This window comes from Symphodus melops (assembly GCF_947650265.1).
Source record: "Symphodus melops genome assembly, chromosome: 9".
Lineage (NCBI taxonomy): Eukaryota > Metazoa > Chordata > Actinopteri > Labriformes > Labridae > Symphodus > Symphodus melops.
The window spans coordinates 4,373,160-4,395,627 of NC_136699.1; the positions used below are offsets into that span (position 1 = coordinate 4,373,160).

General features: G+C 41.6%; 2 protein-coding genes across 4 annotated transcripts in view; one reads left to right on the forward strand and one right to left on the reverse strand.

Annotated features, from left to right (window-relative positions):
* The window catches only part of pcgf3 (polycomb group ring finger 3), a 51,096-nt gene extending 35,919 nt beyond the window's left edge, over nt 1–15,177 (forward strand). For 2 of the 3 annotated variants that reach the window (XM_079352820.1, XM_079352819.1), the window contains exons 7-10: nt 1,068–1,156; nt 5,221–5,358; nt 7,334–7,414; nt 8,006–15,177. In XM_079352820.1, coding sequence (XP_079208946.1) covers nt 1,068–1,156; nt 5,221–5,358; nt 7,334–7,414; nt 8,006–8,053 — 356 coding nt within the window. In that variant the 3' untranslated portion in view covers nt 8,054–15,177. Of the gene's footprint in view, nt 1–513; nt 691–1,067; nt 1,157–5,220; nt 5,359–7,333; nt 7,415–8,005 lie in introns of those variants that run through there. The other variant, XM_079352821.1, reaches the window with a different exon arrangement.
* The window catches only part of slc49a3 (solute carrier family 49 member 3), a 285,285-nt gene that overhangs the window by 47,730 nt on the left and 215,087 nt on the right, over nt 1–22,468 (reverse strand). The window lies entirely within an intron of this gene.

Sequence of the window (22,468 nt, forward strand, 5' to 3'; positions counted from 1 at the left end):
CGGCACGGCAATTTTCTTCTCTGGTAACTGAGTTTTGAATCAAAAAAATCCAATCCTGCTGTAGAATCACAGGAAACGAGTAAAAACAATCAAGAAATGTGTAACATCGTCTGTCCTGGACAACTAAGAAGCAGCTTCTTTACACAGATTTAAAGATCCAGAGTGTGTAAATGCATTTAGCTTCTGCTGTGAGAGCACAGCACTGTTCTCTCTCTCTCTCTCTCTCTCTCTCTCTCTCTCTCTCTCTCTCTCTCTCTCTCTCTCTCTCTCTCTCTCTCTCTCTCTCTCTCTCTCTCTCTCTCTCTCTCTCTCTCTCTCTCTCTCTCTCTCTCTCTCTCTCTCTCTCTCTCTCTCTCTCTGAGCACGGCACAAAACTTTCAACCAAGGTTGTTATAAATATGCTATAGAAAAAAAGATTGATATTAATGTTAAAAAAAAACAATTATGTGGGCTGCAGAGGGGGAAACGCACCTTTGTTTCAGATGAAGAGAAATAATGTGATTTTTGATCCAGGTTTCTTCCAGCTCCAAACCAAAACACCTACAAGGTGTTTTATTAAACAGCACCGCACTTTTCTGGCACCTTTACAGCACAGCATCCGTCTCGTCTTTAGCGTCTGCTCGCTGGAGAAGCAGCTCTCTAAATCCAAGTTGATTCCAAACATCATGTAGGATACTTATTATGGGGAAGGGCTGTGTGTGTGTGTTAGAAGTCACCATGTATGGGAGACCTGCCCAGACACCCTCGGACATATAATGACTTTATAAATGGACCTCTGCAGAAGGTGTTTTATGCTGCAGCAGGCAGAGGCTGTGTGAAGTCTGCAAGGAGACAAACATGCCTGTTTCCTCGCCTTCTGACACGTCCTGTTGTCAACTTTGACATCCTATAAGCCCTCTTCACTTCAGTTGATAATTACTGATGGACTGAAGCTAGAGCAGAAACGTGCAGACGTAGGTTAAGACGCCGAAGGGTTGACTAACTGAACACTAAAGAAACGTTTTTGTTGCTATTATACGAAACACAGCGGCTCAATGCTCTGCTCCTTCTTTTTGTTTTCTGCACAGGTGAAACAAAATCAGAGGAAACGGCCAACAAGGAGGCAGGAGAGGAGAAACCTGAAGAGGACAACGACTATCACCGTAGCGACGAGCAGGTAAGCCCTCACCTTGCAGGATCTTTAACTAAAATGAGATAGATAGATAGATAGATAGATAGATAGATAGATAGATAGATAGATAGACAGACACTTTATTGAGCTTTTGAACAAAATCTTTGGGATAGTGTAGAAGAAACAAAGTAAGCCGACACTTATCAATCAGGAATGATCTGTGCAGACTGAACACATGTTGAAGTTAGTGAGAATGTTTATTATAATAATAATAATGATTATTTAGGTCAACCACAGCAGCTTTATCATTGACATGGAAACATGAAAGTCAGTACACACGGTTTCTCTCTTTAAGCAGAGATTAAAGGACGCAAAGTGGATGAAATAATTGCAGGTTACAAAGCAGACTGTCAGGAACAAAAGCACTAAAGGGAAAAATACAGTTGGTGATAATTGTGGGTACAATTGCCTGGAAAGCCTGCACATCAATTATTGCCTTTATAAAAGAGAACGTCCCGTGTGATTTAGCAGGCTGTTTTACAATCAGCCGCTTCTTTTGTCTTTACTGTTTGGGCTTTGTGGTTTGTAAAGACAGCACGGCACCACCCGTCTGCCATCAGCTCAACACATTCAAAATGGAAAGGGCTATTCTTCATTTGATTTGTATTCTGGAACAACCTCCGAAATTAATAATGCAGAGAGTCATTGTTGTTCCGCTCCGGACAGAAACATCCCTGCTTTGTTGCACAGGATGAAATCTTTTTTTTTTTTTTTTAATTCATGTTGCTCATCTCATCTTTCATTCATCTTCAAAATGGCACCAACTAAAATGGTGGAAAACCAACGGACACATTTTCAAAAACAAAGCCGAGCAACGCCGCCACAAAGAGGCTGAAGATCTTGCCCTTTGGATTTTCAGCAGCAGTGCAGAAATGCTTTCTGAATAGCTAATACATCAGCCCGTGTGAGCTGAATGCAGTCATGTCAAATGTCACGGAGGAGGAGGAGGAGGAAGGAAAGAGCAGAGGAATACAAGATGAGGGAGGAGGAGGAGGAGAGATTGAGCAGATAGTGAGAGAAAAGAGCCCAGCAGATGAAAACACCTCATCACCTGAGGTGTCAAAAACAGATCCCAGGGATCAGTGACGGAGGGCTTGTGTGACTGAGAAGTTTCTGTGAAAATTGAAAAGGTGAGCGAGTAAATGCATCGGATATAGTTTGAAATGAAAGAATGATTAAGTGGAAGTGTAATAGACGTGTTTGGAGAGACGTAACGCTCGGGGGTCTTTCAAACGAAAGCGAGCTCTCACCCATGTCTTTAAATGTACATGTTCAAGTCTGTGTGAAAGACATGAGTGAATATGCTGGAGAACACAGATTGCAGATATTTTAAAAACGGGCACATGAAAAGCTGTGTTTAAAAAAAAAAAAAGAGATAACACTGAATTGATTCCCGGAGGGGACATTTGGGGCGTTGCAGCAGCAAAAAGGCAGAAGACGCTCATATCAGGTCACACCTCGCGCTCACAGCTCATTCCTGGCAGAACCATGACGGCTTTTTTCTTCTCTCATCATCGTCATCGTCATCGTCATCTTGACCGGACGATAGATAGAAAGAGGTTTGCTCCCGTGATAACGTCAGAGTCCTTCCGGTTTGTGGAAATACAAACAGGTCGCACACCTTTGTGTTGGAGACTTTCTCTGACTCTACCTGTGATGATTTCCTTTAGATCATACACTGATGTGTTTGTCTGCAGAGCTCCCACATTTTGTCATGTTCTCTCCAAATTAATGCTGCACTTTATCCCCAGAACAAAGAAATCCTTTGCAAAGATGAAGTGTTGGCTAAGCTCACTTGTTATCCCAGTAGCAAATAGGGTTAGTAGGTGGAACAAAAGTTTGTTCCTACAGTGCAACGACGAGCGATGATGGCAGAGAGACAAGACCGGGGAAAAAAACCAGCAACTATGAATCGTTTGAACAAATCAAACAGAAACGAAAATGTAAAACAGGAGTAGTTTGAATAAAACTGTATGCATACATATCAGCAGTAAGCAGCAGCTCGGTTGACTTTCGGGAAACTTCCCTGGCGTTTCCTCGACAACCTTTTATAGTGTAACAAAGAAAAGGGACCACAGCAGAGACCCAACGAACCACAGAGACCGACTGTAAATGCAAAGCAGGAGGAAGTGGAGTTTAAGAGTTTTTATTTGTGGTATGAATCAGGGTCACCTTCAGGCTCTTATCAATTTTTCAGAAGACCTCAGCAGGGTGAGGAAAGATTGTGTAAATGTAATAAACTCCAGCTATTCTGGGCTTAAAGATCCTACTTGGGAGGAATTAGATAACGCAGCGACGCCCTGAATTATTAATCACTCTTTGTATTCTCCGAGTCTGATCCATCCCAACTTGATACTCGCTCGGAGAGAGACTCAGCTTTTTTCTTTTACACTTGAAAACAAGCTGGCCAAAAAAACCCACAAAAGCAGCAGATGTGTTGTGTCAGACCTGGGAAAGCTTTCAGTAATGAGCCCATAAAAAGGTGAAAAGCTTTCTCTTGGTGACATCAAAAACACACACACACACACACACACACACACGATATTTTCTAGCCTCGCTGTCGCATCAGTCTGGAGTGTGTGTAGCTGTTGCAGGCTCCATAACGACGTTAATAATGTTCTGTAACGCACTCAAAACTGCTGTGGAGGCCACATCACCGCCGAGGCTTTTATATCACATTATGAGCCTCCCTCATCGCCAGCTCCACTGGAAACGGAGATATTACGGAGCGGGGCAGGTGGTGCACTGAAGCGACGCCCGATGTTTACTCAAGAACAGAGATGATCTCCCAAGTTTAATCAGAAAGCAGCATAATGTTTGTAAGAGAGACTGTGACAGAAGGACTCCCACAAATAAAGAAGTACACGGCTTCTCTCGCCGTCTGTCTCTGACGTGTGGGGGCGAGAGCTCATTCTGACTCCTGCAACCGTCAACTGCCAAAACCACCCACCGTGTCACGCCGCGGGGGGGGGGGGACAGAGACAATACTGGTTCAATAGGATGTGCCGCACAAGAAGAACTGTCAATCAGCAGCAGCGCCAGGCTGCTGTGATATCAGACACATTTTATAAAAGTCTGTCCTCTTGAAGAGCGGGGAAAATAAGTAGCTTGGATCACTTTGTAGCAGTGTTCGACATCTCTCGTGTCAGCTGCAGACTCAAACTGGGTAGATCCAGACTTTGTGATTTGGAAAAAGACCCGAAGACAACAGCCAAGCTAGCGCGCTATTAACAGAATGAAGACGCCTGATATTCAAAGATCCTGTAAACAATCGCACGTTTGGAAAAAGCAGTTTGGTTGATAAAAGATCTCTGTGCATCTTCCAGAGACGGCTCCGTTGTGTCTTTCTGGCTTCTGTGTGTTACTCTTCTTCTTCTTGTGTTTTATTGTGTCTGCTGCTTCTTCTTCATTTGTTGTTGAATATTGGTGAGCGAACAGTTACAAGCATCGCTGCCGCCCCGGATTGAACTGTGGGAACTTCGGCGTGTGCGTGTGTTCGGCATGACCGCAAACACCACCGGACCTTGACTGTAACCACTGCGCACCAGAACCACTGGTGGAAAGTGAACACACACGTCAGTGTTCACTAAAGTTGAAGTGCACTGAGTTTAACACTGAATCGTTGCGTCTCAACTTCAGGAGTTTATCCTGTTCAGTGTTCATGACCACAAAGACTTCTTTAAGCTGATCAAGAAACGAGAAACAAAGAAGGATTGAAAGCGCTTTGCTAAGCCGGCTCAGTGGAAGCACATCGGAGTGCTAACACTCTCTCTATCAGCTATATTAGCATGAAGCTGTTTGGTTTGTTTGAGCTATTTTGTCACTGACTGAAATGTTCGATAGCTTCGACGACCACGTCAGACATCTTCGCTGATACACAGACAAACGTGTGGAATAACTCTCAGCATTTTAGCTCCATTAGTAAAGCCATTACTTTAGCACTTGAATGATTTAAAAGAGAAAATGCTTTTGGTCCTCATAACCCTGTAAAAAGCAGAATCAGACGGTCCGTACTGATGCGTCCTTGTTCTGTGTTTTCCTCTCAACAGGTCAGCATCTGTTTGGAGTGCAACAGCAGCAAGCTCAGAGGTCTGAAGCGGAAGTGGATCCGCTGTTCAGCACAAGCCACAGTCCTCCACCTGAAGAAGTTCATCGCCAAAAAGCTTAACCTGACATCGTTTAATGAGGTACGTACAGATAATAACCCGCTCTGTTAGAGCGGAGAACACCGCTGCCAGACGTCTCGGTCTTCATGTCGTTTTTTCTTCACTTTACTGTTTAAAACTGCACGATGTGATCGATTTCCTGCAGGCTGAGAACAGCTCTGTACATGTTGATAACTTTTAATCGAACAACTTCTTAAGAAAAACCCGATTTCATTATGAGACGCATGATTGAACCTGCGCAGTGCGTCAGTCTTATTGATGAAAAATAGATTGTAAATAGAAGGAAATGTCCTGAGTTCGTCCATTTTTTGTTGATGGAGGATGAGAGATGTTTGTTTGCCTTCGTCTGGAGTTCCACTCCAACATGGATGTTTTTCGGCGTTTTCGTGCTGAACTATAGATCACTCTTCTCATCCATTTTAATTCCAAGGCTTCTGATCGAAATGTTAAACTGCATGTTTTCTTCCAAACGGGATTTGTAGCACTTTGAAACAAATCTTTGTGTAATTCTTTGCCGTCTTTGTTTGAGCGTGTTTGGCTCACCAGCTGGGCGGTGTGGGCTGCGTGTCGAAGAAAAGTTTAATCACACTGAAGGTCAGTTTAGTCGACTTTCCTCCGCTGACTCACCAACGACCTTTTATTTTTGTTATATTTAGCAGAGAACCCGCCTTTATGTCTAATTTGTCTTCTTTTTTTTATTGCCTTTAACTCTCGCTCGGAGGACTGTGGGCGATCATCTGACAGATGGATTTTTAAGAATGCCATACATACACCATCACGGCGCCTGTGTCTCTTATATTCTGTGATTTTATGTTTTATTTTTTGTGTGTCACTTCTTCTCGCCAGCTGTCACAGAAAATGCGTGGGTAGGCTTCATTATATCGCCGGCAAACAACTTTGGCGAGGTGTCCACTTTCCCCCGCCGCCATTGTTGTCCTTTCTGTGGACTATAAAAAGCCGTCGTTCAGACACATTCTGCCTTTAGCTACACAGCTTTACATCACCTCACTTTGTCACAGAACTGGCCGCCATTTACTCTACCCTCTTCTTCCTCACCGCCGTGATCCCTTCACTAATCAAACGTCTGTGCTGGAAGTGACGGCTGATTAAAGGAAGAACCAAAGAACACGCAGACTGACCCGCCTTTGAACATGTGTTAGAAATATATGAAACAAAAACAAACGTACAAACGATTTAGGAGCTTTGGTTTTAAACTATCCCGTGAGATTTGTTTCGCTCAGTACGCAAATGAAGCTCTATGTTAATGTTTGCAGGTGTTATCTGAAGTGGAAAGCTAACGTAAGAGCGGATGTTTCCAGCGGTGGTAAAACTCTCGAGTGTGACGCAAAACAAAAAGAAAAAACATTTTATGATGTTTGATTTAATTTCTCATTAATAATCTGACAATTTAATTTAAAATAATATAATCCTTCTTGTCATGACAACGTTTATTTTTTTTCCCCTCGAGATCTCAACGTATTTATCTCGCGAGGATGTTGCTCGTCATCAGGACAGGAAGTCACTGAACATAAGCACGAGTGCAGTCAGTGGGCCTCTTTCACTATTGTCTTTCAAAGTCTTTTCTCTGATTTGTTCATAAGAAAAGTCGTCATGTACTGCAGCGCACAGAGACCTCAGCAGATATGTGAGAGTCTCCATCAGGCCCCTGTGTCTCAGAGTATCGATCAGGCCGTGCTCAGCTGAATATCAATGTGGACTCCACAGGAGGAGCAGGCCTCGTGTTCACTATTCAATATTTTCCGTTTTCCCCTAAAGGCCCCTCAGCCGTCCAGGAGCCGCTTTACGGCAAAACAGGCTTCATTTTCAAGATACAGAGATGTAATAAGTCAGACAGCTGAGAGCAGAGGGGACAGCATGACGGTGTTTGAGTCATCCTGTGAACCTCTCTGTAGGAAACAAGAGATGTATTCCCAGCACGGTCAGAAGATGAAGCTCCCTCCTGTTTGACTCCGCTCTTCTTGTTTTTCTCTCACAGCTGGACATTTTATGCAACGAGGAAATCTTGGGAAAGGACCACACTTTGAAATTTGTTGTTGTCACAAGATGGAGATTTAAGGTAACTCTTTCAAAGATGAATATTGGGACATGATGTTGGGGTACTTTTGTGTTGCCTGTGAAGAGCAGAAAGATAAAAGTTTTGGTTAAAGGGGATCAAAGCTTCTCTGATCTGTCACTCCTAAATGATTTTATTCTTTTAACAGAGGTATAAAATGTTTAAGACGCCTGAAATCAGACATCTCAGGCCTGGAGTTTTGGGCTACTTTACCGATTTTCTTTTTTTTTATATATATATTTTTTTTTTTTGACTGATTCAACACGACTTCTGGAATCGTAATCCCGGAGATGAAGGGCCTGTTTGCACTGACAGCGTCCACTTTCTGTACAAACCAATGCAGCTCAGCGTTGTCAGTCAGTCTTCTGCAAAGTAGACACTGAATGAGGCTTTGCTTTAAGAATATTCTAAACAACAACAAACTGTAAAACTTGAATTACGGCCCAAGCTTTCATTCACTTCAGTCTATAAAATGAGCCTGCGGTGATCCAAGACGGGCCTTTAATTATTTTGTGTACGTTAAAGAGGGGGAAGACTATAAACGTGCTCCTGCTGAGGTTGTGTCTTTGTCTCTCTCTCTCTCTCTCTCTGCAGAAATCCCCCCTCCTGCTCCACTACAGACCCAAGATGGATCTGCTGTAGCTAAAACGGACAAAACGGTTGTTGTGTTTCTTTTTGGCCAGGTGGCCGCAGACTGTGCCGAAAACTTTTTTTTATTTATGCAAAGACGATCAACCAACCAAACACCAAGCAAACTCCCGACGGTAAAAGTCAACACAAGCCAGCAACATCGGGATCTGATGGTGGGGAGGGGGTGGGGGGTCGGATGGGGGGACGAAAACAACACAAACTGGCAACCTCCAGCACAGAAACTGCAACACTGGTGTTTTTAAGAACTCAAACAACCTCTTTTTTTTTTTTTTTTTTTTTTTTTTTTGAGTCCGCGACATCCTAGATATGTGAACAAAGAAAAAAAACAAAAAGAACAAAAAAAATTGGAGAGAAAGCATATATTTATACTTTTGTACAGAAGAGACACATGGAACCAAGACACTACTGGTGCTCTGTTTACACACAAACAAGATGTCGGGAATCACGTGACCGTCTTTTTGAGCTTCATGCAGATTTCCTCCTCCTGAGACGTCGGCCGCAACGAGAGGAGGACATTTTTCTATAAAAAAAAAAAGGTGTTTCTCTTTTTGTGTTTCCTTTTCACAACAACACTCAACTCGTCTTGGGAGCACAGAAAGTTTATGGAAAAGTTATATAACAGGCATCGATTTGAAGCTGTTGATCAAGTCTCTGAATCCTTTTCTTTATTCTTTTCGTCTCATTTGCTATTGGGTTCTTGATGATTGTCAATTGTGAATAGGCTTACAAATGTTTTGTGTAGTAATTTATGTTCTATATACCAATATTGTACATAAAATGTCATTACAGAGAGAGAGAGAGATTGAAAGAGAGACTTTAGACTGTTAAAAAAAAGAGTGGATCCAAGAAGTGCTATCTATATTTTGGGGCGATAAGAGGTGATAAATTAGGATTTTTAAAGGACAGACTGATTATCAGTATCAAAATATATAAAAACATTTTTATGTTGTCTGGGAAAGACACAAAACAAATATATCAAATCCTCTGCCAGTTGTGTGAACGTGGGCTCTTGATGTGTTACATTGCTCTCGTAGCATTATGAGAATTTAAGGCAGGTAAGAAAGAACGCTTCCGATCCATTTTTCCGTGCTCCTCATCTCACCTGCCTTCCAAGGATCACGCATCCTCTTGTTTGTTGTTGTTTTTATTTCTTCTTCTTTTGTTTTCGACACCCAATATCAACCCTTTCTGTCTTAACATTAACGCTATTTAAAAACCCTCATGATCCAAAATGCCTGCAAGACATAAAAACAAAGTCGATATTTGTGCAGAGAACTTCAGTAATTTTATTGATTTTATTCACACCGTGCACTCCTTTGCATCCATCCGTGTGGCTCTGCAGTCTTTCAGCAGAACAGCCGTTCCCCCACGTTTAGGTTGAGCTCTCAGCATCAGTGTCGACACCCTGCGCCCTCATGCCATGCTTCCATCTATTGATTTTGTACTGCAAAACTTTCAACTCTGCAATAGAACATGTTCCAACTTTAGTCTCGATTGTGTTCAAAGCTCCTTCTTTTTCGGTTTTGCAATTTAAACCTGAGTCTATTTTGTGCAAAAAGGAGCGGTATGGATATTTTCTGACCTGCAAAAAGTGAAATAAGATTTTTAATTTCAGAACAATTAGTAAACGGCAAACTTTCTCTCTAGAGCTGGACTTCTCCCGTGTGAGGGGTCACAGCTGGCTGGTTCTAAACTCATGAGTGGAGATGACTGATGGCACATGAATGACTTTTTATCGGGCGTTTTTTTCTGTTCCTTCTCACTGCCAGTTGGAGTTTCAAACGTGCAACATGTTTCTGAAAGTCACAAGGATTTTTATCGGTCTCAAAATCAGAGGACAACTTTGAATTTTTTGCACGACAGACAAAAGACACAAATGTATCTGTCTTTATCGGAAGTATTGTGCAAATTCAGGTTTCAAACAAGGACTGAGGAATTTTCTGAACCTTTTTTTTTTTTTTTTTTTTATGAAATTCTGGATTTTAAATGACTACTGTTTGGTCATTTGGTGCTCATGAACGTGTGTTTGTTAGTGCTGTAACTGTGTGATACAGCAAACCAATGTTTTTGTTTCTCAGCAAAATGTCTTAAACTCGCAACATTCAAAGAAAACTGTCTTTAACGTAACCACAACTGGATCCCTGAATGCCTCGTCAGACCTCAAGTAGTATTACCTCACTGTTCTGCGACGTTTCTTTAACCCTCTGTATCGTACCCATAACAAGCTCTTCTGACTGTATGTTTCCCTGCAGGGTTTCTATCCATCCAAGTTTATGCATTTTAAAAACCTCACTACTAAAGGTAGGAAAAACTCCAACTCCAATATTTGGGTTTTTACAAAACATAATCTAACAAAACAAATATGGAGAATCTGCTCTGAAAACGTGGACAAATGTTTAGGAACCCTGCTCAATAAGGACCTATGACACGTGTGTGTGTGTGTGTGTGTGTGTGTGTATCTGAAGAACTTTTTTAAAGCATACAGGTCTGCACCTAACCAGCTCAAACAAAACTCCTCCTGTGGGTTTTGTCAACAACTCTACATGTTTCAGTTCACTTCTCACTGTTTCTTCGAAGTTCTCTGCTCCTAACTCGCCTTCGTAAAAAGGCTGATTGTTTTGGGTTTTTGTAACATTTTTAGTACCAACAACAAGTCTCAGTCTATCAGCTTGTAGTCACAGTGAAATCAAATGTTACAGATAAAATAAGCAGCACAAACTTTTAAAATGCATTTACCACTTTCTCTGACTCGGACAGCCTTTTTGTGGCTGAAGTCATTCTGTGAACGTTGTCAACACTCACAACGTTGAACAACTTCTTCACAAGTAATAGACATGAGGCTTTTTTTTTTTTTTTTTCCTCAGATGGAAAAAAAAATGGAGCGACGTTACCCTTAAAATGTAAACCAAAACCCAAATCAAGAAGCCCAACCAGCCTGTCAGTGTCCGAGCATGATACCATCCCACAGAACTGATGTACCCACGTGCACTTTTGATGTCTTTCTCAGTGCAGACTTGGTGTTTTAAAGGCTTAAAGAAATAAGGTCACTGTCAGTAAATGTTTTCCTCAATGTCTCTGAGCTGGAGCTCGCACCCATCTGGTTAGCTGTTGTACTTTAGGCAAATGATGTTTGAACCTGATATCAGAAAAAAAAATCCCTTCAAGCTGTTTCTGATGAACTCTTCTCAATGTTAGGAAGCTTTTTCCTTACATGACAAAGCTGGACACCCCCCCCCCTTAAAGGTGCTATAAAAAAATCTGAACTTCAAACCGATCTTTATTTTCTACATTACTGTAACAGAACGGTGCATCCACTGCTGTGTGCTGTCTGTCTGATTACACATCAGTATGTGTTTGTTCAGTTATTTCTGGTCTTGTTGAACATGGTGCTGTTCACACTGCACCTTTTTGTTGTCTTCTCACATCAGACTTTCCGGACGTCAGCGCGTTGATCTGTAGATCTTTACTGCACTGTCAGACGAGGGCTTTGGGCTTTGTTTCCTGCAGGTCTGATGCAACAGATCCCCTCCTATACCTGGGCTGTAGCATTTCTATACAAACTACACACAAGCTCTGATTCTTCTGAACACACAGCTTCAGATATATATTTTATTTGAAAAACATCCCTGCAAACAGTACAAACAACAGTAGATGGACAGAATGCATTGACACATATTTCACCTGTATGCTTAAAATGACCAACCATTTGCAACAGGCGACTTTTTGCACATAAGATTTCTTTAAATAAAAGTTCGTCAGGGCCTCGAACCTTCCCCTCGACCCCAGATTAAAAATACAGCAGTGTTTTGCTCCCCCCCCCCCCCCCCCGAGTAACATCACACAGTGTAGAGAAAAACGAAACGCCAAACTCTGATGTGAGAAAGTTTGGATAACAACATAGGAAGCTGCAGTGTGAACCAAGCCTGTGAGCTGTGTGATGATTGGAGGAACCTGATGGGAGACGGTGCAGTGTTTGTCACAGTGACGGTCAGAAACTCTCTGCCGCTGGTGCTCTCTTTTGGTGCTAACAACTCCCTACTATCGAATCTTCAAACGTCTTTGAGCGAGATTGAGCCAGAGACAGAAAAAGCACTGTGTTGAATCGTTCTCATGTCGCTGTTTTCGCACGTCTTTCACTGTTTGAGTCGCACAGTGTCTTTGCTTGTCTGAGTTGTGCAGATCAAGAACACGCCAGCACCTTTCTGTTCATCATTGATTTGTCGGCCTTTTCACGGAAAGCGAACAGACTTTAAATAAGACAGTGACGCACATGATGCTGTGAAAATACAAAAAAAAAAAAAAAACTGGTGAGAAATGAAATGCAAGCTGCAATCTCCTGCCTCACACTTATTATTGGCTTCTCTGGTGAAACATTTTCACCTTTTCTGAGTCTGATTGTGAATCATTTTTAACTAAAGGAAAACAAATCCCATACGGTTGAATTTAGAAGAAGTTCTCCAGAGCTCTTCAAAAGTCTGTATGTGCAGGTTGCATTCTCCCACCTCCCTTGCACCAGAGTGGATCAATGTTGGCGTTTTCTATCGATGCTAACATTGAAACGTCAGTGCTGCTACAATTTGACAGACAAGCTGCGAGGCTTACAGGACACTCCAGTCTGCTTCGCTGCTGATACGGGACGGTCTCTGGTGTGATGGGGGAGGCCTGCGTCTGTCAGAGCTCCGGCTCTCCGGCCTCATCTCCTCCGCTCTGACCTTGAACACCTGTCAGCTTGTCGGTTATCTTGTGCATGGATCTGTGTGCAGCTCAGGGGTTTGAGCTGAAAGCAGTTTCACATCTTCACGTCTTCAACGTCAGCACCAGAAGATCGTCGTTTACCTCTAGTAAACAATTTCTCTGGAGTCTGGAGTTGCTTTGTGCGGAGTTTCTCCGAGAGCTTGGAGACTTCTCTAAAGTCAGCAGAATTCATTTCAAGCTTGTTGGCAGCCGAATCATTCCTGGCAACTGAGAAAAGCCTCTTCTGTGTTCTCTCCTCTGTAATAAGTGTCCACTCCAGGAGTGTGATAGCTTTCTTTGTTGCCCAGCTCATTCGTTTCCTTCATTTCAGAGTCCTCCGTAAAGCCTGGTAATCTCCCATGCCGGGCTTTGTGTGTGTGTGTGTGTGAGACCTCGAGGGTCACTTGGACCACTACATGGACTGCAAACACACTCCAAATTATATAATTTATATTGTCTGGCTGGGGTTGCACTGATCTGCCTCTGCAGCTGGTTGCTCCTCTGAAAAGGCTGCTCGGCTCTGGAAAGCCCTGCGCTCACGTGCACGGAGCCTCGTCTCCATGGGTGGTGCTGTTTAATTATGGATTGTTTCTCCACTTGAGGGTCGTGACTGTTGCTTTTAGAGATTGTTCCCCTACCGCAGGATCAGGTGGCTTTTCAACCATGCAAATGACTCCCTTTATTTTTTCTGTGCGTGTGTTTTACGAGAGCTGAGAGTGAGACTGCTGGTTTCAGTAATCGTCAACTTCTGCAAACAGTTGTGTTCCGTCATGAGCCATAGCAGGTATCGCCCACAATCTGTCCACTTTTTTATTTATTCATGCTGAAAGTGACTCCTGCAGTAGATTCATGGTTAGTGAGTTTTTGAGAATAATTTTCTCTGTTTCGATTTCCTTGATTTGTGAAACACGTTCTCATTCCAAATTCAAACGGCTTGGTTCGTGGCCCTGAGCTTCATAATATGACTATTGCAGTTCCCCTCGAGCATCCTTTGTGCAGACGCAGGCTCTGCAGTCAAGTCGGCTACAATAGATATTCAATTTAGGATTTTTACAAGCCATAGTACATGAGCAACATCCAGTTAAATGTTTCACCAGTGCTTCACTTCACATGTAAGGACTTTTGGGCGTTCAGTTGTTAACGTATTTAACATTAAAATGCAGTATGGTTATGTTGAGGGAAAGATTCGCCTTTGGGATTAAAAAAAAAAAAGCACTAGCTCTCGATTACATCGACACACACGTTGCATTAATGCACCGTTTACGACCTATATTACAGATCAATATAATGCAACTTAATACAAAGTCTGCAAGCAAACTCCTGCAGTGTCTAACTCATCTTCAAGCTGTTGAAGGTCCAGTCCTGAAACATTACCAGACAATAAATACATGTTGGTAAGCCAGATGGTAAGCAGGAGTTTGCTTGCGATTTTAGTTGGACTCGCTCTTTTCCCCAAGCAGCTGTTTTTATGAAACAGATGTGCAAAGGAATCGTTCTGTTTTCAAGCTGAAAGAGTCCACTTGTTAAGACGTCAGCATCAACTTTATATGTCACAGGATTGAACGTCTCCCAAAGTGGACTTTCCTGCTCTCTGTAACTGTGTATCAGGACTAAAGGGGTATCTACAGCTTCATTTTTCAACACTGACCAAACCCCTGCATGTTAAAACCATGCAGTGAGGATGAGCGTACTTTGCATAAATTGCTTAAATTTATGAATTTACAAACTATTTTTGTTCAATTCTACATGTGTGTATGACTACACAATGCTCTGTCCACATAACAAACAAAGACCTGTCTTCTTCGTTTAAGGTCAAGCTTAAAAAAAAAACACAAAAAAAACTAAACTGTGTGAATCTGGTAATGTGGTTCTTGTATTTGCAAGGAAAATGTGCAATATACGGTTCTCAGATGGTTCCAGGTTTTCAGCATAGAACTCCAATATTGTTTGTTTAGTATTATTTTTGACTTTCTGTTTTCCAGTCAGTTCCTCAGGTCACTAAACGCCTTCTGGTCCAGAGGTTGACCAGGAAATCTCAGAACATACACTAATGCACCCGGAAAATAAAATTAACAAAAAAAAAACAGGACTGGATTTTATTTGAGTCTCGTCTATCTGTTGTCGTTTCCTCCCTGTTTTTTCTCCTGTGACTGTTTTTATTTTCAGGTTATTCATTCAAGCACTCATTCAGGTGTCCTTTCCTTGCCTCCTTTTGTATTCTTGTTATTTATTGCACATGTATGAACTGGTCTTCATTGCCACATTTAAATTCAAGGAGTTTTGGGGTCTAGAATGGGTCTGGAATTTCTTACGTACAAAAACTACAGAAGCTTTTGTCAAAACTTAAGTGTGTATTTCATCAATAAATGCCTTTAAAAGTGCTCCTCGTGCTGCTCTGGCTCCTTTTTATAGTTCATGTTCACATTTGAAGCTGTAATGCATAACCTTCAACTGGTGTACACAATTTTCCATTCTGATATCGCCTGCTTCTGCAAGTCCCTTTTAAAACGTCTATTCATCACAAGTGTGACTTAATTTGAACTATTGAATGATGGTGGCACTTTGTTGTGTGATGACGTTGAGATGTAAAGCATGGTCTCCAATGGCTCATTGTTTTTTTAGTTCGGCAACACATTTGCCTTCGGTTACAGTCTGATCTTGTTCTTTGTTCAGCAGCAGCCTGCAGCAGACACATTTTAGTAAACGCATAGATGAAGCTATAAAGCTATGAATATTTCTCGATTGAAAACCAAGGAGATTGAAGGCTGGCACAAAATGGGGCCAGAAATGCAATTTTAAAGGGATACTTTAAGCAAAAAGCGTCATATTGCATCACATGAAGAAAACTTCCAGGCAAAGAAAAACATTTTTCTCGTCTCAGGGCAAAATGAGGGCTGGATTCACGACCATTCAACACTACTACCATGTTTCTAACGATACACAGCTTCATGCAAATGGGTGAAGTATCCCTTTAATGATGCAGCAAACGTCTTTGTGTGAAACTTCAGTCGTAGAAGAAAACTGGTGGTGGACTTGAACATTTTTGAGCCTCCTGCAGCGCAGATGTGAGAGGAGAGCAGAAGCACTCATCAGCTGTTACTCAAAGATATTCAGCAAGCTGTGTGTTTCTTTGGAGACACTTCATCACCTAGTGAGTTTCATCCTTTCTGAAGCACTGCTGCTGATATTTGGAGTTTTGTCCCATGGCAATACAAGTGATCACTGTTGGTTTTACATCCTGGTCTTTATTCTGTCTGATTATGTTGGGACTGTAACCGTTTCATTAATACCTGTTTCAGAGATAGGAACTTACTGGACGTGCAAACATTAAAACAAGTGTTTTTCACACTCTGCTTTATTTCCTTTGTACAAATGTAGGCTTACTGTGGTCTGTTTTACATGTTTATGATTTTGATTGTTTTCATAATTTTGTGGTAATATTCTCCCTCAACGGGAAAAGTATAGAGAATGGATGTATGATAGAAACTGAATGAAGTTTTGATCGTATCATGGAAAATTGTTGAGCATTCAAGAACGAGGACACAAGAAATGCTTTCTTCACGCAACACGTTTACATTTTGTTGAGACTTTCTGAAATGGCATTTTGAATGAACTTAGTTGTGATTATGTGCGTGAACAATAAACATAAAAAGGATGTCCGTAATTCTCTCCACAGTGCCGCGAATGTCAGGTTATTGGTGTAAAATGATAAATATACGACTTCATTTGGCTTCAGCGGCTCCTCCTGTGGAGATCAGTGTGAGCAGAAATTACGGTGAGAAGACGACAGGCTGCAATGCGTTGTTTGTTTTCTCGGGACCATTAGATGGCTGCTATTTCAGTCAGGATCTGTGGGTGGAGAGCTCACAAGTGTGAAATGAGAAGAGGGAAACCATATTATTGACTCATTACCCAAGTCTGTGGTGTGGATCTTTGTGTTATTCTCCATCGCTGCTGTTATACCACATGATGCTGTTATTACACCAGCAGGGCATCACCAGTCAAACTTAGAGCAGTTAATCAAGATGAGACACTAAAAGGCTGTTGGATGACTGTATTCTGTGGTTTACAACCTGCTTATGTTACAGAAAGCAACATGTACAGCTATAACCTAACACAGTCTGCCGGCTTCAGTATGTTACAAGAAAAAAATACATCAATTAAAATAAATTAAAAAATGTTTTTAAAAAAAGATTGATTGGTCTTCCTGATGTGTATATACTGCTGCACATATTAGATGTATACTGTCATAAACGAGTTAAGACGATTGAAACGTTTTTGCTTTCTCTCTGGCTTTGTTACTTTAAAAGGAAGAACATGAAAATGACTCTGTAGTCATGTACATTTGACTTAATATATCTGATCAAATGTATTCAATATAAATGCGTCCTTGATTTTGTGGCAATTATTTAAGTACATTTTTCAAACAAAACAAAAATGTTTGAGATAGTATCTGCTTATTTTGGTTGCATTAAACAAAAGACAAACAGCCTAACATACACACTAATGATCGCTACTGATCAAATAAAAACTCTACTGAGTTGGATTCATTAAAAATTATCTTAATTTAGAAATACATAAACATAAAGATTATGTTTGTTTCTAAAAAATATACTACTGCTTATTTTTCTCAGTTAGTTTTCTTTGTTAAAAAACCCAAAGCCATCAACTCCTGAATGGAGAATCCTTTGAATAGAGAAGGACACACATGGAGGACATGTGCTACAACGAGACCTGCTTCATCAACATGCATCTGATTTTAAAACTACAAATTAGACGGTAGGTCTTACTGAGATCATATTCTATTTTTTAATATTTCATTGATATTGCACAGTTTTTATTATTCAACTTCTTGATCGTCTTACTTCGTCTTCCACTGATCTCATTAGGGGTTTCTCTTGGGACCACCAGAGCTGCATTTGTCTTAAACAGCTTTAACACTAAACAAATCAGACACACAGCCAGCTCTGTAGACGTCTTACAGTTACATATGTCCTGAAGCAACCTTTTGCCACATCATTTGAACGTGCTGAGGATACAGCAGAACAGAAGGTCTGAGCCAGCGCCATAAATGAACCGGATTGCCTTGTAGCGGGTGACCCAGCGGATGTGGTTGGATGGACATAAAAGGAGGGGATTGGTGAGTGCAACGCCTGAGGTATACACTTCTCCTGATGCATCTCGACAGGCGTGGTTTGGACTTACAGCAAGGGCCGATCTGTGTGGACTGAGCTTCTCAGAGCTGCTGGTTTTGACAGCAGCTTTCCCTTCTGCTCCTCTGCACTGAAAAATCAAAGCCTGCGATATACATTAAACACGGCTACTGAGAATCAGAGAGAGCTCATAAGCCCTGTAAAAGAAACTCAGAAAGTCATAGTTTGTTCATCACAGACAAAATCTGGATGAATGTGAGAATTAAACGGGGTGGAATAGGTGTTGGCTGAAATTAAAGCAAGCAGCAAAAATTAGCCTTTAAAGTTTGAGAACATTGCACCTCAGAGAGGAAACACAGAGCACACTCACAGCAGTTTTTATGGTTCGATCATTTATTACTTCATTTTCTTGTATTTATTTCTTTTCATTTACTCTCAATCTTTGCCCTTTATGGGTTTGGCAATATTGTTGCTTCAGGTTATTGGTGCTGTGTGATGCAGGGCAGCGAGAGCTGCAGAGAAGAAAAGGTCAATAATTCATCAACCAGGACACGTAAAAAGGTGAAAACACAAGAAGCATTCGTCCATTGAGAGGACAGTGCTGAATGCCAGAGAACAAAAACTTGGAAGTCACATTAAATGAAACTATAGAAGAATTTATGGCTTGAGTTGTGCATTTATCAATCAATTCATCAATATTTATTCGTATAGCGCCAACTCATATTAATGGATTTCCAGACACTACTAAATCGCAGGTAAAAGACCTTATACTCTTTGTTATATTATCTACATCAACCTAACATCAATCCATCATGAGCAAAGAAACAGGGGCAAGAAATACACTTTCTTGAAGAAGAATACTACGGAGAAACCAGACTCATGTTGAACTGTGATAAATATGATTTGACTTTTTTTTTGGCACATGGTTCAACTTTTTTAAAAAAAGGAAAAAAAAAAGGCTCAGCTGTACGTCTGATTTGAAGAACCACAGAGCCAAATCTTCTAGGTTATGATCTGTGTCAACTGGATTTAAAACTACAGCTGGTGTCATCACCTATGAGCTGGGAGTAACGACACTCAGAGGAGCATCTCCCAATGCCCTGGCATTAACTGTCCCCATGGCAACAACTCTCAACCTCCACCCCAACACACACAAAGGCTCAAACTTCCACATGCAGACAGACACATAGACGCACATGGCATGCAGAGGGAAGTCATGGCCGAACCAATTAGCAGCCTCACAGCTTCGTTCACAGGAGAGAAACTGTGGTCCGTGTAAACATCAGTAACTCCCCTGAGACTGAAGCTGAACTTACTGTACAAACTGTGCTGTACAGACTGCAGAAGCCTTCTGCTCTTTAAAGCTAGCATGTCTCCAGGAAATAAATCACTGCATGTCTGTTAGGTTGTTTTGTTGTGACAACACAATATGTCTTAGCAAAGCTACTAGCTTTTGTAAGCCTTAAGATAACCTATGTACCTTTAGGTTAAGTACGAAACTTGCTGAAATACAATGTGGTTAAAACTCTGTCAGCCCTCGGTTCTCTCCCGGTACATAGGCGTCCCTTCCACAGTCCAAAGACATGCTCCTTAGGTTAGCTGGTGACTCTGTAGGTGTAAATTTAAGTGTGGCTGGTTGTCACTTTATGTCAGCTCTGCTTCAATTGTGAGCAGTCGTGGTGTACCTCTCACCCATGGCACTAACGACCCTGAAAGGGAAAAGCGCTAAACATCATCGATGAATGGATAAAATACGTTGAGGAATAAAAGCAGAATACAAAAGTTAATGAAGTTGATCTTACTAAAAAGAGTCTCTGGCGCTTTTTGACCCTTCTCAACCCTAATGCCTAAAAAAGCACAAAGCATGAGATTCTTTGACCTTGAAAGTAGTTTAAATGCCACATCTGGCCATCTGCAGATGTGTATTTGACCAAGTGTCCAACATTTCCTTTACAGCTCTGTGATTCTTCCAGCACTGCTCATCACTAACCCTGTGAGGCTATTGTAAGCCAAACAGCATGACAGCTTCAGATTCATCTGGCATGGCCAAATTTTCTCAGCTGGTGTGAAGAAACTTTCCACTTTCCTCTCAATAAGAAGGATAAAGTTTGTGGTAGCGGTTGTCCGCACTCCTCTCCCTTTGTTCTGCACAGCGTGAGACAGGAGGGCTCATTTTTCTCTCTCCGGGGAATCACTTTCTTTGATTCCCTCATGTGAAAGTTTAAAAAACATTGTCAAAACTAAACCTAAGAAAGGTAGAAACTTTTAAATCACTGAATCTGACTGAGCCTATTTGAGACTTGTGTTTATGTTCTTTAGCAATCACCTGGTTGTACATTAGCTTTGAGAGAGATGTAGTTCATAGCTTTATTAATGAATTAACAAAAGTTTTCCATTAAAATTAAAAATTCACGTGGAGAGGGGACTTTACAGTCAGTTTGAAAATGACCTTCAAGGAGCTACACAACATTTTCATTTGTTACACTGTCTGCTGCTGTAAACACAGGCGCTGCTTGTCCACAGGAATTACAGGCAACTGCTTGGGGCCCTAGACCAGTAGGGGGCCCCAGAGGGCTGACAGTTTAAACTAAAGCAGCAATATGATTACATTTTTAGTTCTTAAGGACATTTTTTAAATGTTCCTACATGTCCTATTTCATACACCAAAGAGTGAACAAAATGTATCCAAACCCACACATGTACAAACACCAGCGTCCTCCTCAGACATCGTCTCTATTTTCGAGCAGTTTCTTGGGAGCAGAGAGACTCTGAGTTTCCCACAGAATCACAGTCGCTCAGACTCAGCTCTGTAATCCTCCTCAGGCCTGTTTCTTTCTCATGTAGTGAGAGGCATCAATGTAAACAATCAGCTCCTTTACTTCCTCTATTGACTGAGTGATCTTAACAGCTCCTCATTGATCTGTCTCTCACTGCCCTCATCTGATCCTCTCTTCCACACCTCGTCTTGAACTGATTAGGCTCCACCCCCTGAAAGCCTTCTGCCGCAGTGCTCAGGTATAGAAACAACTGGACCAGGATAATTTATCTGACAGCCAGGGACTGATCACGAACACGCACTATTCACTGGCCTGACTTTGCTGTATACACATGCAGATCACAGCGAGGGACTGTCTGCCTGTTGAATGTGTTGTTTTGTTTATCTCAGCTTTATAAATCTGCTGATATTGATGCTCTTTTCTTCATATTCACCAGCAGTATGTTGGTTGTTGTCTGTGTGTGTTGAACAGTGGCCCTGAAGTAAAGAGGTGTGTGCACAGTATTCACAGAATAAATGTTCAAAATTTACAACAGAACATGAATTCATGCATCAGAAAAATAATCACTGTATTCATGAGGCTTAACAGATGTAGCAGCTTCCTTGTCGCTGTCCTGCTTTTCTCTCTCCTCTCAGACTTTTGTGACACATCGAGTCAAGACTTTGATCAAATAGTAGCTGAAGCAATTTTCTCCACACTGCAATTTTGAGAGAGATACAAACAATTTAAATTGAAGTGAAAAGGAAACCAAGGAAGTGTCCCCCGCTGTGATTTCCGAGCTGAATGCAGGAAGTTTTCTTCTCCTCTTTAAGAGCCGAGCGGAACAACAGCAGAATTTATCTACTTTCCCCTGAGCCGCCATGCTCCACTCCACATTCAAACCACCTGAGGCTCCATTAAGCTGCTGTTTAATCATTCGGGTGCAGAGACAATGAAGCTGCTGCCTGTTGGGACTCTGAGAAAAGACAGAGGAGAAAATCAGAAAAGAGCTCAGAGCTGCATGTGTGGTCCTGTTGCTCTTTTAACAGGGTCCAAGGTTCACTCCCCAAAGGCACTGCTCCCTCTACTTAAACTTAACGGTGTACTTTATTTCAATACTCTTGTAGCTGCTCTCCTACTGGGATTAGAAGTGATTAAGAAATTCTATTAGAGACACAAGAAAAAATTTCAAGATCGATGTAGAGCTGGCTAAACACTGAAGCTTCAGTGACATGGCAACCTGCGTTCTCGTTGACCCAGAGGGGAGGGGCCGGGGGAAGAGAGCTAATGCTTTGTTTTGTGACTGCAGTACCCACTTTAGACACAAGGTGTCAGAGTTACATATTGCTCATTTAATCAGCAAACTTCTAATCATATAAAAGTTTTAAAAAAAGTAAAAGTTTTGCTGATGTCTCGATCTCTTATTAAACTTTCCCACGTTCTGAAAGAAAATCTGGTAAGATGAATTCATCAGACTGTTGTTGTGTAACAGTTTCATCAGAACGAGAAGTCTCATGGACGCAGAGACGCACGCAGAGTCAGATGGATGTTTCACCGATTTATTCACTCACATGGACGCATTTTAACACAATCAGACCCAAGAGACAAAGTAGGAAGGTTCACTGCGATATGACAGATTGAAGGAAAGAAAAAAGAGAAATAAGAGCCTTCTGTTCTCTGAGGAGTACAATTAAAAAAAAAGATTGAAAAACTCACACAAGAACTTAAACCCACTGAACACCTGCACTGATTAGACCGTGGAC